The following is an 18,661-nucleotide window of genomic DNA, read 5'->3' as shown; positions in this document are numbered from 1 at the left end:
ATACTGCTCTTTCATTCAGTTTGAATGAATAACATTTGATTAAATGAAAGAAGGGTACAACTGCTTTGCTGCAGGGTAAGAGCAGTCTGGGCACTTTACCACGGAGTAGTTAAGGTCTGGAAATTGAGATCTGAATTGTTTTCTGGCAGATTATTTGTCAGGCCAACTAGCTGCCAGATGAACATACATGGATCACCAGAATAATTCATCCAGCCTTTGACCTCCTAAACAAGGCGTGAGATATCAGGGAGCAGTTTATAAATTAAAGCTGTCCAAGTTTAGAGATGGACAAAATTTATTTAGGTGAAATTAATGAGCAAAGACTTCCTTATTATAAGAGTAAGAATTTGGCAAGATTTACTAGTATTTTTTGCTATAAGATTTGGTTACTGTTAAAGTGTCAGTATCAGCATGCTGAACATTACTAGTTTCAGAAATAAGCATTTTAGGTTTATTACAAGGCAATTTGTAATGGCCACTAATGCCTTAAAGAGGAACTGTGGTTTACATTCTCTTTTGACTAGTGGTAGATGTCTGTAGCTTAAGAAGACAAAACATCCTTCCCATCTTCCTCTTCTCATCACCACCTCCTCGAGTTCTCAAAATGCAAACTCCATATGGACAGGAAAGACAGATTTCTGGCTGATGCTAATTAACTGGAATGTCCTGGCTAAATGCATGTGTGCCAGACCAGAGAGTTTTATTTAAAAAGCCAATTACAATGAGCATTTTGCCTGATTAAAGTTACCAGCCATGCCATCAGTTTGTGCCTTAAAGCATATGGAAGCTCGCTCATTATTCCTAGTCATACAAGAGCCTGTTCATTTTCTGAATTTATTCTACATATGACTTCATTATCCTCAAAGATCTGTTACTAGTTTTCTTGCTATGCCATTTTTTCTCTACAATTTATTGCTTCTATTCTCTTTCTACAGAGCTCTGGAGAAACCAGAGCCTATAGAAATATCCTAATGCACTTCTGTTGTATCTAGTAATCAAAGAAAGAAGGTGCATTAAAAGAAAAGGAGCCAATTTCAAGCTTTATTCTTGTTCTCCCCTTTCTTTTTATAAATCATGTGATACCAGTCTTCACAACATGACTTCCAGATTTATCACCTGTCTCGCCAAGCCCTAGGTACAGATGCCCCCACCTTTCCTTCCACATTTTTCCTTTTGCCCAGGGTGAGGGCCATCCAGCTTGCTGGGAGTCTGCATCCATCCTGATGCACTGCCTAACACACCTGCTGGCTCAACCCACTCCTCAGTGTTCCTGCAATGCATCTGGGACAGGAGAGCATGCCTGGGAGAAGGCAAAGGAAAGAGAGTTTGCAGAGGCATTGCCTTAATTCTTCAGGATGCTTTCTCGGTCTCTCCAAGATACTTTTGAGTCACATAATCAAATTATTTGCTTAGGAAAAAAATATGCCTTATTAGTTTTGAGCAAATAAACTTTTAAAACTAATAATAGAGAACCGGTTTCCTGTGGAGTGATAAAGCTGTTACAATCACTGTAATGTTCACAGACTTGCATAAGTAGTGAGCTAGTTAATTTGCATCCAGATGAAATTCATGGTTGCTTAGTAAAGGCTGCAGGATCTGACTACGAAACTAGTTAGAAGCCTGGACTAACTTCAGTGCTGTCTCAGCTGTGTTGCTATCTTGAAGTAACTTTTCATATTCTAGCCTAGGTATATGTATCTTATCTGGCACTGTGGGAGTGTTAATTACAGGTATAGTCTGAAAGAGAGAGGTCAGTGCTTCCTTTCTCCTGTTAAAAATCATTCATTGACTTTGAAAAAGAACCATTCCTTCCAGGACACTGTTGGCCTGCTCCAGTGAATTTCTATATTGGTCTGTCATGGTGTCCAGCCAAGGACAAGATGAAGTAGGGTCTATCACATGGGAGTATTATCACAGTGTCAAAATTTCCATTATAAATCCTATTTATAACCATGTCATAAATATTTCTTCCATGTTGAAATTCAGCTAGCAGTGCTAATTTTCAGTCTAATATGGTGATCTGTTTTGAATGGATTTTATTATTTTATTATACTAGTGGAGATTTAAATTATGTTTAAAAGGTTAGGCTTCTCCTGTTACACTTTTAACATATGATGTAGACCATTAGAGAAAAATAATCTTTGCAGCTGCATTCTGTGTTTGTCAAGGCCACAGAAATAGAGGGCTAATATACATGACCTTTTATTCCAGGAAAGTGTGCAAAATTTAAGACTTATTTAAAATTAGAGAGACCCTAGGGAGATACCGAAAAAAGAAAAATCCAATTCATATTATAGACCTGAATAATGTAATGTACAGTATGATGTGGAAGACCATGTTGAGCATTTTGAGGAGATGAGTATTTCTGCCTATTAGTTCAGTAATAGTTTTTCATTCAGATAATTGTCTGAGCAGGAGTAAAATCTGGAGCTGAAACACAGCCAGCATGGAATTCGTGGTGAAATTAAACAGGATGAAAATTGTAAAAGAAAAGAGTCCAAGAACAGAATAATTGGAGGTTAATTTCCTTGAAAGTGTGGTTTAAAAATGAAAGAAAGATACAGGTGAATTAAAAGGATAAATCATAGATGTTAACAGTTGAGACTTGTTCCAGAAGAGAATGGTCGCTTATGTCAAAGGAGGGTAAGAGTGGAGTACTGATACTGAAATACGACTCAGAAAATCACAGAGGCTCCTCAAAAAGTATCAGGTGAAGAGCAGAACGTATTTTGTCGGAGGTAGCAACGTATTTTGTTGCTAAACTGAAGAGTATAGGATAGATTTGGAGGAGGGGAGCAGTAAATGGATATTGCAAACTTAGACTTGAGAAATGAAAACTTAGAGTCTTAATCGGGAAAGGAAGAAATGACACTGTGTGAGGTCAGAATGGTAAGTGGCATGATGAGTGGAGTTTCTCTTAAAATGCAAAAGAGTAAGAACATATTAGAAAGAAGCTAGGTTTGGATGCAAGACTAGGCAGCTCACATACCCTAGTTTTACCAGAATTAAATTGACTGTTGTATTTCTCCAGTTCTGGCATTTGCAGTGCAGCAGTCACTCCAGGCTCTTACACTTTATAATTAATTTCTATGCTAGATACAAGAAATTAATTTTGCTGGAAGTGTGGTACAGCTTAATGAGTACTGGTTTTGAAAAATACTGGATTGACCCTCAACCCTCCAAGAAAATTCATAAAGCCATAAATTTCAAAACTTTACTCCTGTTCATATTTCCAGTGTATTTTCTATAAACACAAGGCGATAAAGGAGACTTCTAAAAAAATTAGGTCTGACATCATATCATATAATCATGAACCCCTTAGAAATATCTGGTGTTTTAATTAAAGGTAGTAATGCATCTCTAGATCTGTAGAATCAGTGGAGTCTGAAACTGACTAGTTTTTTCCATGTTATTTTGCCTATCTACATCTACGCCTATATATTCAAGAGTTATTTTGGTTGTTTGCCTACATACATGTATTTACTGTCTCCCTGGTTTTGAGCCTTTTTGGAAGATATTCCACAGGTATAAGAAATGCTGGCACCTACAACCCAAGCCCTGAGTGCATATCTGAAGCTCTGCCTTTTTCTGGAGTGGAAGAACAGAACGGTGTTCTCAGAAAAATAGGCACTGTCTCTTTATGAAATAAGGATTTTAAAAGAGGCAAAGGTTAGAAGGGCTTTGGCAAAAATTTCACTTGTTTATTGAATTTACTGAAAAACAGTTCTTAAGACAGGCAGACAGCCTTGGCCAGTTGGACAGCAGACATGAACCTGCTCCTGTTGAGGTCAGTTGCCAAACTCCCATGGAGCAGGATGATAGCCATGCATTTGAAATGTGATAAGAGAAGAGAAGTAGCTAATACCCTTCCAGGTTGTATATACAGAAGCATGTCATAGAGAGTAGTCCCTTCTCTGCATGATCCCAGTGACACTGAGTCTGAAATACTGTGTAGAACTTTGGGGATCATCATGTCAGAAAGATCTGGACACGCTGGGAGAAATGTAAAGAAGTGTGAATTCTACTGAGTAAAGACAGTTATTATGCCACATTAACAGTCACTCTCTATATTTAAAATTCATCGTCTCAGAGAATATGCAGATGCAATGAGAATTGGATTACAGCCTTCCACTTCTGCCTATCCTTTAGAAGCTTAAAAAAACCTACTTTGCAGTTAACAGCTGCCCCAGTGCAGTTCGGATGAAGTAAAGTAGTCTCTAGGTTTTCTGTGAAAAAGCTAAAAATTTACCTTCTCAGTTATCTCCCCTTAAGCAGCCTGAAGGCTTAGAAGCATTCAAGTAGATTATAGTGCATGTGTTATTTGGCTGGAATCATTCACATTAAATACAATGTCTGTGTATTATCTACCCTGGAAAAATGAAACCTGTCCTAGATACAGGAGTCATATGCATCACCATGTAATCTTGACAGATATTTTTTTGAAGTTCTGTCAGTATTCATCAACAGAAAAGCAGGGTAAGTAAAGCAAGGCATGATTAAGATTGCTGGTCATGAGCAAGTTCTGTGTCCATAAGCTAATGTGCCAGTGAGGTGTTAGAGATAGTTGTGGAGCGCTCATAAGTGCTCTCTACCAGGTAAGATAAATTTGTTACATTTTTCTGATGATATTGAATCCAGAAGTATAAAGGCTTACACACTGCTATGCAGATACAGTTGGGAAATGTTGCCCTGATTTGGAAATACCACAGCTACCTCAGTCACCTGCTAAAGCAACTGCTTTAGCAACAGGAATGGAGCAGAGATTGGGTACACAGAATTCATTGTTCTTGGTGCTGACTCCAGGCAGCTTTTGAAATTCATTAGTGTGTACATGTCTGCACTTTAATGATGCATTTGCAAACCTTTAGAGGAAGAAAATCTTAATTTTACGGATTCTTTTATTAATCCCTTCTTATGATTCTTTAGTTATTGGATAGTACAAAAATGCAAATTACAAAAGCACTGTTTAGGTTCTGTATGCAGGTGTGTTAATGGCAGGGTAACTGAAATTAATTTCAGATTTGGAGGAACTGACATGGAGAGAAGAGGCAGTCTGGTTTTCGTTCCAGTAAAAATTGCATTACTATCTGTTTCATCATCCTACTGCTAGACTCGCAAGTTTGTGATGTTACCTATGACGTGACTTGTTTGGCTGAAGGCCATTTCCTTTTCTGTTGCCATTGCTGTTGCTGGCAGCTCAAGTGTGCTTGAGTAGATGTTTTGGTATTTTCCAAAAGCATTGTGAGATAACATGGTGTCATATGCTTTTCAACAAATACCTGTGTGAAATGCAGAGACGCTAGCAGTAAAGTAGTCAGGTCACACCAAGAACTGTATTGTGCGGTGTAAATATCACAGCAGAGTAAGCAGAGAGGCATAAAAACTAGCCTTGGGTTTGGCCAAAGTGTGTGTGTGTGTGTCTCTGTATGTGGAGCTAGTAAATAAGTAACTCAAGGCTTTGGATCTCAGTCTAGTCTGTGTCAGGAAGCATTTAGTGGGGGTTTTGAGAAGGTTGTGTCGCCTTCATTGACGTCAAAGTTCGGAAAATAAAGCATTGGCAGATATTTTAAATATGGTAGATACACATTCCAGCAAAACTATGCAGAAGTTCAGGGTACTGCACAAAACTGTTTCCTAGGTATAAAGTAGCAACCTTGATATGCAAAAATTTATGTGTTTGGGGTTCTTCTGAGCAAGACACTTAATAAGTAATTTATGCAGTGAATACTTTCTGTCGGTCCTTATCTTTACTTAGCAAAAAGGAAGGTTGCACTTCCATTTGCTTTGAAGCCTGCTTGTAATCAGTGATGCTACCTTTTAAAGTTAGTCCTAGGTGGACTGGAACTCCTCGGGGGGACGTGTATTCTGACTTTTACATCACTGAATGATGATGTGGCTTTGTCAGGTTGTGGCAATAGTAAAATATCACCTTATACTCTATATATTTGTCATATGTTTCGGTCATGTTGGTAGTGCATGGTTTCAAAGACAGTGGGCTGCCAGATCAAATCAGAACAGTTCCATAAACTAAACACATGTAGGCAGCAACCTCCATGACACTCATGGATTTAGGGAGTAGCTGCTGGCACATGCTGGCTGCAGTCTTGCCTCCAGTCCAGCATGAGAAGGAAGACCACCAGGAATACTGCTTAAGGAAGCAGCAGTGCTAACAACAGATTGAGAAGCCCTGAAAGTGTAAGCTGGAGAAAACTTTGGCAAAGGGAAGGTATCTTCAAAGAGGGAGGAGTAGGAAGTGAAGATTTGCAATTAAGAGTGAATGAAGAAAGATTCTAAATAATAAACATTATATTTTGGAGTATTTTTTGGATTGTGAAAAAAAAAAAAAAAAAAAAAAAAAGGACTCCTTCTTGTTTGCATTGTAGTTTGCTTTCCTAGGCCACCATGATACTTCCATGCTGGTATATGAAGTCCAGGATAAAAAAAAAAGGGATTTTAAGGCAGCCAAATGGAATTTTAAAATTATCTAGGAAAGATTTTTTTTATTTGCCCATAGCTAGGGAAGCTGCTTAATAATGTTTAAAATGCTGATCATACCTCACCAAAATGCAGTTGCCATCAGAGGCTAAAAGTTAAGTCAGCCATCCAGACTTGGATTTCTTCTACATCTCACAAGACAGTGTCAACAATCCCTTCCATTTCAATTTTTTTTCTCTCTCTTTTGTGACATGCTTTGTTTTTAAGCTTTGGCTAATGTGGTTTTTTATTCTCTAAAGTATTCTCAAGTATTTTAAAGAAAGCCATTATTCCAGGTGGCATAACCAACTTCAGATGCAGCCGAAACAGGGCAGCCATGCCTACATATGTGTTTTTGAATTAAGGAATTCCTAAATAACTTATCCATGCATCAATAAGAGTAAGACATTTCTTATGTTGCTGCACATTGACCCAACCATGATGGAGCTGCACTATTCCATGCCCTATTGCTGGATCACTGCATCCATGAGAAGGGTATGCAGATACCTGGAGTGATAACCTCTTAAAATACCATTAAGAAGACTTTCTCTGCCAGGAGAGTGGTCAAACACTGGAACAGGCTTTTTCTAGAGGGGTGATTGATGCCTCAGGCTTGTCAGTATTCTAGAGGTATTTAGACAATGCCCTTAGTAACAGGCTTTAACTTTTGCTCAAGCTCTGAATTACTCAGTGACTTGGACAAGATGATTGTCCTAAGTCCCTTTTGACTTAGGAAATGTTCTGTTCTATTCTACTCATACCTAGGTCAAGCAGAAGTGTTCTCTCAGAGCCCTATTGCTCTTTAAGTACCTTGCCTTATATCCTTTAATTTCTCTGGTAATAATTTTTAATTTCCAGACCTATCCAGTCCCAGTTCAGTCTACCAAACATTACTAAAACAATAATAATATCTCTGTTCCACTGAGTTCATCAACACATTTTGCACATGGCATTGCACAGCCCTCAATTCAGTTGGGCTGAATTCAAGCCAGCAGCCTAGCACTTAAGAGGTTTTTTTTGTTCCCTGTTACCAGTATAACAGTTAGGAAATTAAGAACAAAGCAGAGGAAGTACTAATAATATTAATTATAGTTCTTCCCCCTCCTTTCATATCTCCCCAATGAAGAAATAATAATAAACCCTATCTTTCTAACATTTACTGAACATAGTTATTTGCACTTCCATAATGACTCACTGAATCATTTATTTTAAGAGATTGATAATTGATTTTATATTTCTTCGCCTACAGTTGCCATCCTGAGGAATTCTTTTATACTGGATGTCCTATCCTGGAAAAGCTTAACATAAGGAAGAAAGATCTTATATTAATTGATCCTCTGATTGATCACTTGTCTTTCAGAGTTTTATTAAGTTTATCAGAATAGCAAAGAAATCTTATTATGAGAACATGCATATTGTTGCCAACAGTGACACATTAGAAAACCGTCAAAAACATCAGAAGATAAGCCAAATGGTTTTCACTGGCTTATTTGATGAACAGTATATATCAACCTGCAGTACCAACACTAAAGTATACATTTTCCTTTTTTAGTACAATTCGTTTAAATACCAAAGTCGTAAGCTTTTGCTTAAGCTTTTGCTCTGGATTTGTATTAGGGCATAATCTGCCATAAGAAACTTATTGCTCATTTATTATTTCCTTCTCTCTTTGGATTTAGATTTGGCTTTTTCAGCAAGAAGACATTTATGGTAGGCAACAAACTCATGGCCAAAGTGCTGCGTGGAGTTTTGATTACTCAGGAGACTTACACTCCCTTCCTAGTTTTGACAAAGGCTTTTTCTGTATCTTTAGGTTTGTCAAAGATTTAGCAGAGCTTTTAGCCTGTTAGTACTTTATTCACAGCTGAGCACCAAATTCAGAAAGGTTATTCAGATGAAACATGTGCTTTGGGTCATTATTTCCTTTTGGGTTAGTTCCCCCATCACTAAAATGGGCTATTGGTATAAGCTTTAGTTTTGCATTTATAGATAGGGAAATTTTCAGATTAGGAATTCTCTCCTATTTTTGTTGAAATATTGAGTAGTTCCCTAAAAAGAGGCATCTAATCTTGGAAGGTTTGCATACAGACTGCAGTGTCCTGGTTGAGCAAGTAACTTTGATTGTGTCACCATTACCCCACAGACATTTGTTAAACATTGCGGTGAAAATGGAGCATCCTTCCACTAACAGTTCATACACATAAACAAAATTAGAAAGTGAAGTAGGTGATTCACATTTGGAATTTATCTATAAGCACAACATGAATTTTCTCATAAGGATGAAATTATAATATTGTTCTTATTTGGATTGCTCTTTATATCCCTGTCTGTTAACTCTCTATGTAGCACTAAAGATAGGTTACGTCACATAACGTGTACTTCAGTTTAAAAAGCAGAAATAAGCATCTGTTTATCTAGTAAGAATTTCTAACATACCTTGAAATTGAATCACATCACTCAGCATCAATAGTACTTTAAATATTATATTCTTAAAAGATTATGTTCTGAAGCCTGCATTAGTAGCATTACAGTCTTTTTTTGCTTTTGAGTAGACAAAAAAACAATTGTAATGTGAAATGCTTATTTTTCCTGAATTGTAAGAACAGTAAGATGTTTATAAAATCACTGATGCAATTGCATATATGCCTTTTCCCTCACTATCCTAGATGTATTCTGCCACCCCTCTCAAGCTTCGGATTTCATTCTGCTCTGATGAAGCACAAGGTCTCTTCTTAGCCATCTTGGGAAAGTGTCTGCATTTACAGTGTCCTGCAAGATGACATTTTCAGATGCTCCTTGAGCCACAATCCTGCAACAGCCCTATGCTGCCAATACATGTGTCTCACTAGGCCATGGGGGAAAGCATGTGGCTGTCACCTCTTTAAAAATGCTGTGGCAGAACCAGGGCATCCTTCTCTTCTCATTTACAGGGCTGGCTGTGCTGTCACATCACTTACTAGAGCCCTTCCAGGAGGAAGGACATATTACGTAAGAAATTCACAAAAATTCTAGATTTAGAGCAACGATGAGTGCATCTTCAACCACAGCAAAGCGTCCTTCACCCCACAGCCATCACTGAAATGCTGTTCAAGCTGACCACCAGGCTGTGTGAGACTGTGCATATTTTGCACACAACCACACAGTCCTTTGGCTTTCAGAGGCTATTCTCCCCAAATGATGGCTAACTCACGCTTCAATGGTGCCATCCAGTTACTGGCATCACAACAGGTGTGTGAGCCAAAACCACCCCGTGGCTGACCTTGAGTAAAGATGCATCAGTTTTGATCCTTTGGTAGCACAGCCAGCATCTTACTGTAAGAAAACACACAGGTTCATCTTACCTTTACTTGGTTAGATAACATTTCTTGGTTCTGCTTTCCAGACCAGGTTCTCCTCAGGCACTGGGATGTATTATGCCTAGATCTACTCCTTGCTTGAACTGCAAACTGAAGAACCAGAATGCCATGTTTATTTCCTGGTCAGATAATCCCACTTTACCCTCAAATTCTATTCTCTTGCTCATTAAGATCAGCCAGCTAAGAAATGTTACCGGAAAGGATGTTAGTGACTCTCTTTGCAAATTCCCTTGGCCCTTGTTTCTTTAAACTTGTGCTGTAGATTGCTCTTAGGATGAATAACTCTCTTACCCATATCTGTAGAGTCTTTACAAAGGGGACAAGGTAAATCCTGACAGCTCTTAGTCCTTAGAAGGGAGTGGGAGCTGAGTTCTTGCTGCTTGGTTTGGACAGGTGCACAATCCCATTGTATTGGATACAGTGAACAGACATTTAAAAAGGATTTGGACAATCTCCAAAGCGAACTTCAGCAAAGGGCCAAGAATTTCAGTGTTGGAAAGACTTGCCTGACAAGATTGGAGGCAAGGGATATATCCCTAATATCCATATATGATGTTCTGGGGGTGGGAGGGAGGGCTGCTGTGCTGTGTTAAGGCAGTGGCTGAACATCTGGTCAGACACCCTCAGATGTTACATGGATGCAGCATTCTCTGGTGAGAGCTCAGTGTCACATAGGACAAAATATTTCCAATTACCCAGTGAAAGTGTGGCATTTTTAGCCTGTTGACACTTAACTTATTTGGGAAACTCCAGGTTATATTTTTGTTTTGCTTTTGAAGTTTTTTGCTTTGCACTCCACAAGTCTCTTGGGGAGACATGGGCAGCTGAGACCATGCGTTCCTTTCTATTTTCAAAAATTCCAGCAGCTTGGAGGTCTCTTGATGGGTGGGATTTTCTCTGCCCATCTTTAGGAGGCTTTTAGTTGATTGCAGGAAAGGGTGGAGAGGGGTGACATTTTTGAGGTCATTTCTGATGTCATTTTCTGATATTTTCCTTATGCAAGTGTCTTCAGTTTGTCAAATGCTGTCAGATATTAGTAAAAGTCAAGTCTTTACATATATGAGGCAGTGCAGAGTATGTCACAGTGAATTTTCAGAATTTAGGCAGCATTGTAAGACTGAAGAGATAGTGTTCCAATTGGATGCTTTGACCACAACAGTCATAAAGAGCAAGCGAATGTGAATATGGATCTGTCCATAATAAATAATCATTGCAATTTGACAGCTCCATGGCTTGGGCTAAAGATTAGTCAGAGCTCTTTTAGTTATCCTTTTTTCTTTACACCCCTAATTATATCTAATGTGAAGAGGTATGAAAAAGAAAGTTTATGCATGTTAAACCCCTCAGCATTTCCTTATGTACCTCAGCAAAGATGGAAAGAAATCCTCAACATGATGGAGAATTTTTTGAATGGTGATCATACCTGTAACTTTATATATGGAAACTCTTAATTTGTGTTGTGCTGCCTTTCCCTTTTACCAGGAAGATTATAAAAAGCTGTGAATAAAGCCTCTAGTTCCCTCCCTCTGTGCAGGCTTAACTCCTCAAAACTTCCTCCTCAAATGTCATTTGAGAACAAATCCTGGCTTGTCTATGTCTAGCCGTTCTTAACAGCTCCTTATTTCCACCCCTAGTTTTCAGAGACGCCAAAAATGTTTCCTGCTCAAAAGACCTTGCATGCCGAGTAATTCTTCTTCTCAGCAATGCTTACTTACCAGATGACTCAGTAACTTCCAAAAGCTTCATGCTGCTCTTCCTTCCTCTCATCTTCACACTGCGTCGATATGCATATGCTTCTGGCATCTGTAAAAACACTGTATCTGCCTAGCACAGTTAGGGCCTCCTCTAAACTCAAAAGCAGAAAAATGTGTGCAGACATTCTTCTCTGGGCACAGAATTTCTCTATGATTTAAAGCGCAGATAAGCCTCACTTAGAGAAGGGTAAAGAAATCAAAGGAAAGTTGTGGTGCTAGCAAGGATAGAAGGAAAAAACAGTTGTAATGTGTTTTTCAGAAGCTATTTTTGAAAATACAGGAAGATTGTTGGCAGTTCTTTGTTCACAGAGCTCCCCAACTTGTGACTTCTTAGGAGAAACTAATCCTGAAATCTGAAATGTGACCTCTAGGAAGTAAAGCAGAAAACATTGCCTACAATACATACAAATTTACAGCAGATTTGTTTCTTCATCAGTGTTTGCTCAAGTCTTACCATTAAACAATCAAATCTGAGAACCAAAACTTGGAGCAGAGCATGTCAGTTTCTGTTTATGTTAGCAGCTGTACAGATATGCACTTTGAAGAGTCCTAGTAGTGAATGTGCGTATGGGCATTTAGCTAGAATTTGGGGAGAGGATGTTCTTCACACTTACTGCTCTCTAAGTATTTTCCTGATGTATGTAAAAGAATTTGTATTTCTGCCTTCTAAGCAGGAATTGTATTAGTGACTAGAGTGGTTAACCTGGGTGTTCATATGGGAGTGATTGGTTCTGGAAGACAAAGCCAGCGTGTGAGAGTTCAAGGCACTTATATGTTTATATAAAACAAGCTGACCTTCACCCAAAGGGGGAAAAAGCCATTGAAGCCCTTTTTCTTGTAGCTTCTAAGAACAGAAGAGATATTTCATTCTCATGGTTAACTATCTACATATCAAAGAGGTACTCTGATATGAGAAGTTAAATCAGTGAGGGTATCAAACAAAACATCCCTCAAAACTTGCCTCAGAAAAGGAATGGTAGATGATGTAAGGTTAGTCAATCTTCAGCCACTCAGACTTGACTCAGGAACAATTTACGTACTGTGGCCCTTTGAAAAGCTGAAGATGTAGAGTGACTGAGCCAAGTTAGTAAGTAGTTCCAAGAATTACCAAAAAACTACAGTAACTCCTGTGCCTGAGCAATTTGGAGTAAATCCCTGTGGATGTCAATGAACTGTTGGTAACATATACCCCTGCCTGCATTTTAGCAAGGCAGTGCAGTCTGACATCCCAGTGCAACAGTCTTACTGTGAACTTTGTTTTGATCTTAATATTTCTGTTACACTGTTTTTCAGGCCCTGATTATATCAAACAAAAATTTCAAGAAGGAATGGATGCAAAAGAAAAATCTGAAGAAAAAGGTCAGGAGAAACCACCCAGCCCAAAAGAGTCACCTCACTTTTATCGAAAAGGTACTACACCCCCTCGAACCCCAGAAGCAAGCCCAAGAAATAGTCCTCCTCTTTCTTCTGAGACTTCTCCTTCAAAACAACTGAAAAAGCAAAGCTCCAATTCTGGGGCAAGACTCAGTCAAGAAAAAAAGCTTTTAGCCACTGAGAATATAACACCCACAACTAACAAGCCTTTATATTCAAAAGCACCAGTGAAGGAGGAGGCAGCTGGGAAACACCAGCCAAAATTCTCAGCCCAGCACAATGCCAGCAGCACAGAGAATGGGGAGCTGCATGGTCACTACCACGGCTATTATGTAAAAATGAATCCAACAGCACTTCCACAGGAGCTCAGGGAAGAAGATGAATATGCCAACCCTTCACCATCAACACTTGCACGGATACCACCCTCTCAGAAGCCAAGTCCTGCTAGATCTGGGGGTAAGCCAGATGCCAAAGAAAACAAGCCTGAAATAAAAATTAAGAAACCAGAATTTGCTGCACCAAAGAACCCAGCTAATAATGAGTCACATTCAGCAATGGAGAAGGAAGTAGGAAACAGCTCGGTAAGTACTATAAGAAACATTTTTGCTTTTACTGCCACTGTGCCTCCGTGTGCTGAGCTTTGCAATCTAAGAACTGTCAAATCTTCATCTGGATACAGTCTGCTAGCTAAAACCCATTTCACCTGGAGTGGGGAAGAAATAGTCCAGTCTGGAATGAGCAAAGGAGTTTTAAAACTGAACTTTCAGATCAGTGTGAATCTTAATTTCATTATTATTTAAAAATAATAAAATTATTAATAGCTATGCAGAAAAGGAGTGATGACTAGTAGCATTTCTATTTCATGTTAGAATAAAAAAACTGGGTATGAAATTCAGAATCTCTGATGATGTTTCTGTGATTTTTGGGCCAAGAGAAACTCAGGGAAGCATTAGTTTTGCATACTAAAGTTAACCTTTAGTGAATGAAGAGTTCTAGATAATAGTCATAATGTTTCTCTTTTATAAGGATTGTTTCTTTGAGTCATTTTTGGTGGTACTCTACAAAACCAACAGTGTGTCATTATTGACAGGATAAACAGAATGACCCATTTAAAGAGATCCAGATAGCCTAGTACTGATTGCATGCAAAACACTTGAATAATTGGCATCAGACTTCATTAATAAAAAATTTAGAAATAAAGAGGGGGAGTAATTTCCAACCAACATGGATTGTAAGTGGTCTTGTCAAACAAGTTTGATGTCTTCAGGTGTGGCAGAAGAATCATCATCATCTCAATGAAGAAGGTAACTTGATTTGCTTTTACATGGTCATGTATTCTGACAAGGAAACCAGAGTAATGCAAAGGTCAAATGTCACATTAAAAGAATTTTTTTAATTGACTGATGGTTCTCAAAAAGTAATTAGAAAACCATCACTTATTTGATATTATTCTGGTGAGGTCATTCTTACATTAATTCTGCTAGTCTAATCACATTCTTGTTAATGACATACAAGAGGGCATGAGAATATTGTCCATGAAGTTTATAGAAGACACAGAGACCAGGAGAGTGGTCTAAAATGAAGGCAAATACAAGCTCATGCAAATCAACTACTAAGAAAGCTGAAAGTATAATTATCCATGGCAGCACAGCAAAATACAATATTGTATATGAAAGACAATTTATAGAGCCTGGCACTGCAGGATCAGAACTGAATAAGGTTGGTGGATCAGGAGCAAGAGAGAAAACTGAACATGAGCTCCCAGTCTGCTGCTGTTGTTCAGAGATGTTAATATAATCCTTAGATTTATCAACAGAAAAGATTAAGCAGGAGTACATGGGAGTCTGTTCTATCTGCTTTTGGCACAGGTGCAACCACTTCTGGGATAAAATAGTGTCTGTAAATCAGGGATTTAAAATGAGAAAAATACCTTGAGGGGAAGTCACACAAAGAGCTGCAAGAATGATTAAAACATATCTTGCAATGAAAGATTCAAGGTACAAAAACCCCTGACGAACTAAATCACTTTCTGTAAGTGTGTTTTATAAAACAGTTTCCCAGGTTAGCAAGCAAATATACAAGCAGCTAGAAAGATTAAGATAAAAGTCTTGTTTTAAGTTGATTTTAATGATCTTGATTAAATGTACCATCAGTTTTCAGATGCCAGGGTTTTGGAGTAGTTTGATAATGAGCATTTTGCCAGGATGATATTCTCTGGGTCTGCTTGAAGTATTTGTTCTGTTCTGTGCAGATCAAAGTAGATGTTCACAGAAGTTTTGTAATCTGCAAATCTGTATTACAGCTGATATCAGCCCTTTAACCTTTCAAATCTCACAGATATTACTCCTATGTAGGGTAATACAAATCTGACAGGCTTGTAAATGTTGAGTGAGCATGTACAAATTCTAGGCTGAATTGGAATTGGTTTTTAGCTCTGGTGAAAATAAGTCACTAGAAGTAGTCCTTATTTTTCCTTCATTCCAAATAATATTTTGGAGCTGAGGGAGGCTTCATCTTCACAAGTAAGCTACCTGAACAGCAGTTTATTTACCTTCTAGAATAATCAGGATAAGTACCATGAACCTACAGCCTGTTATCACAAAAGGTGTAAAAATGATGAGATATTGTGCATTAGCTACTGTTTGTTCACTGATTTGTTTCCCAGTGATATCTGGGACCTCTAAGTCACTCTACTTCATTTGGAGCATCCTAATTGCATTATTCTTACTACCAGCATTCCAATATGGAAGGAAGGTAGATTTTAGGAATTAATTTTCATTGTAACAGTATCTTAAGATGTATGTAGATGTATGTGGGTGTTTTTCAAAGATTCTAGTTTTCTATATGTGTTTGTAAATTTGCCCTTATAGACTAAATTTCCTACGTGCTTATTTCTTCAGAATGCTGGGAGTAAAAATGCTGAACTGCTTAAGGCAAAAAAAGAGTAGCCTACTGGCGTTGCAGTCTGAGGGAGAAACAGGACAGAATGACTGTAAATTTTGCCAAAGACTTTTAATTTTCAGTATCACCTTTCAGCTTCAGAAAAACAGTAGCTTGTTCTGCAGTGCTCCTGGACTGAGCTCAACAGTGTGTTGGAATTACGCAGTGACGAAGTTAAGAGAGTACAGTTACTGAGGAGAACATGGAATCATAGAATAGTTTGGGTTGGAAGCAACCTTAAAAGATCATCTAGTTTCAACTCTCCTGCCATGGGCCAGGGACACCTTCCACTAGACCAGGTTGCTCAGAGCCCCATCCAACCTGGTCTTGAACATTTTCAGGGATGAGGTATCCACAGTTCCTCTGGGCAACCTGTGCCAGTGCCTCATCACTGTCACAGTAAAGAATTTCTTGGTAATATTTAATCTAATTTAATATTTTCTAATTTAAATCCATTCTCCCTTTTTCTAATTAATGTACTTTTCCTTATCCCAGATGCTTCTGAATGTTGAGAGGCATCAGAATTCTGGAGTTGCATTGGGGAATTGTTTTATTTCAGTAAGAAGCTGCAATTGCTTTTTAGTCATTCTGAAGAATTATTTTGGTATGCTTTGAAAGTAAGTCTGCCTTAGATCCTCCGTAGAAGTTCTAAAATATATTTGTTAAGAAATAAAAAGAGAAAAGAACTCTCACTGTCATGGAAAGAGAATGATAAAACATGGTTTTGGAATGCAAAAAAATGAATCCATTAACATTTATTGAGCACTTTTGTTAGATTATCTGAAAGTGCTGTATAAAATTGTGTTGTACTTTTTCTAGGTTTCCAGTGATAACATAGAGCACAGATACAGAAGGGAAGATTTTCAGTTCTTCCTTCTATGTGTCTAAATCAGAGCCATTCCTCATACCTGAATGAAGTATCAGCTTTAATTTGGATTAAGAACTTCAAACTACTTCATCTGCAGCAAAGCTTGTAGCAGCTTGTTTTAGTTATCAAATTAATGTTTCATATTTTCTGTGAATGTTACATCCTTAGGAATGCCTTCAAGTATCATCTGTTCAATAAGTTAGTTATAGGAAAGTCTTGATTTTTAGATATCCCCATTTCTGGAATTATACTTGAAAAATGCCAGCACTTACTTCTTATGCCACACATATAAGTGTGTTTCTCTGTTTACTTACTCCCTAATGTTCAAAAATCAAAGTTTGAAATTTTTCCAGAGCTTGTAATAGTCACAGTTTTATCAAGGTGAAATCCTGCATAAAGCACAATGACAAAGTCACCTGTCATTTCTGAGAGATAAATCACCCCTCTTTCACTGAGAATGAGGCTCCTTCACATTTTCCACAGTGTGAAGTGCTCACAGAGCCCTTGACCACAAACCAGTTCTGCTGTTTCTAACTGGTCATTAGCAGGCTCCAGCCCCAGTTTCAGCTTTCATGCTGCTGTCCTACCTTGAATATGGGTTGATTGGAGATTCTCTTGGATTTGAGTGAAAAATAGGATTGAATTTCACAAAACACTATTGTATTGTACATTCATGAATACACTTTTTATTTCTGGTACGTGTCCGTGTGTTGCCCTAGGACAAATAATAAGCCTTAGCTCAAGTGTTTTACTCAGCTGTAATTTTTTTTTTCATTTGACAGGCAAAGATTTTTAAACACACAGTGTTTAGCCTGGTTTTTGCCTGAATATTACCCAGTGATTCTACTCCCATCTTTTTATTCAAGTCACATATTTTTGTTCACCTAACATCCATTTAGTAAGGACTGTAAATACCATGATGTTTGAAAAATAGATTAGTATTTGCCTGATCCTAAAAAAAACCTCTGAGCAAGAACTTTATGCTAAATTTAATGGACATTCCTAATGCAATGGTATTACAAGCCTAGTCTTTTATTTCCAGGCACTACATTTTAGGAAAATAACTTTCTTCCCCAAATGGAAACTAATCATATGGTTGTATTCTGAACTACAGAAATGTCTAACTCTCAAGAAGCTGAAAGGGTAAATTCAAGCAGGACTGCAGATTTTCTACTACAGCTTCTGTAGTGCACCTGTTCTAGTCACTCTAGGAGTGTTCAAACTAATTTTGGCTTTTGCTATTTTAAGTCCTTGCAGGACACTAAAGTCTTACTTGTGGTATTTGTCTTAAAGCATTAAATGCTTATTTCCTAGGTGTCTATAAAACAGGTGGTAGTTCATTGCATAATAACTGTGTGCTTCATAAATGTTGTTTAATCATTTTAGTGTATACGGAAATCCTGCTTTGGGCTGAAAGGTATAGTGATCAGAAGGTGAAACACAATGCACATAGCAGGCCAAAGAATATGAGCTTTACTTCTTTGTATAAAGAGCTATCGTTATGATATTTCATTACCATAAAGAGATAATATATTTTTCTATGATCATGTGAACTCACCAGCCCAGTTCTTTAGGTGTCACTTGCTTCTGTTTTGTGGATGAGACTTGTTGATTCAGAGCATAACCCCTGGGGCTTTCAGCCTAATTTATCTAATTTTGTTGTGGTGAGATTATTATTATTATACCTAACCTGACTGACAGATACATCAAAAGAGAAATCACCTTCCCCTCCAAGCTTTATTGGAGCCTGAGTCTGTGCACTAATAATACCAAGAGACTGCCATGAGAGCTGCAGTCCAAATTTGGCAATCAGCAAAAATCTGTCTTGCAGCTACCAGGATGCTGTTCCACGATGTAGTTCAGGTAATGAACAAGTTCTTGGTTCCTGTGAAGGC

General features: G+C 38.0%; 1 protein-coding gene across 4 annotated transcripts in view; it reads left to right on the top strand.

Annotated features, from left to right (window-relative positions):
- JPH1 (junctophilin 1) overlaps positions 1 to 18,661 on the top strand; it is an 82,929-nt gene that overhangs the window by 59,157 nt on the left and 5,111 nt on the right. For all 4 annotated transcript variants that reach the window (XM_030266342.4, XM_030266341.4, XM_030266340.4 and 1 more), the window contains exon 4: positions 12,878 to 13,539. In XM_030266342.4, the coding sequence (XP_030122202.4) occupies positions 12,878 to 13,539 (662 nt within the window). The remainder of the gene's footprint in view (positions 1 to 12,877; positions 13,540 to 18,661) is intronic.

The sequence above is a fragment of the Taeniopygia guttata genome, chromosome 2, assembly GCF_048771995.1.
Source record: "Taeniopygia guttata chromosome 2, bTaeGut7.mat, whole genome shotgun sequence".
NCBI lineage: Eukaryota > Metazoa > Chordata > Aves > Passeriformes > Estrildidae > Taeniopygia > Taeniopygia guttata.
The sequence above is the reverse complement of the archived record's forward strand: the minus strand, read 5'-3'. Positions and strand labels throughout refer to the sequence as shown.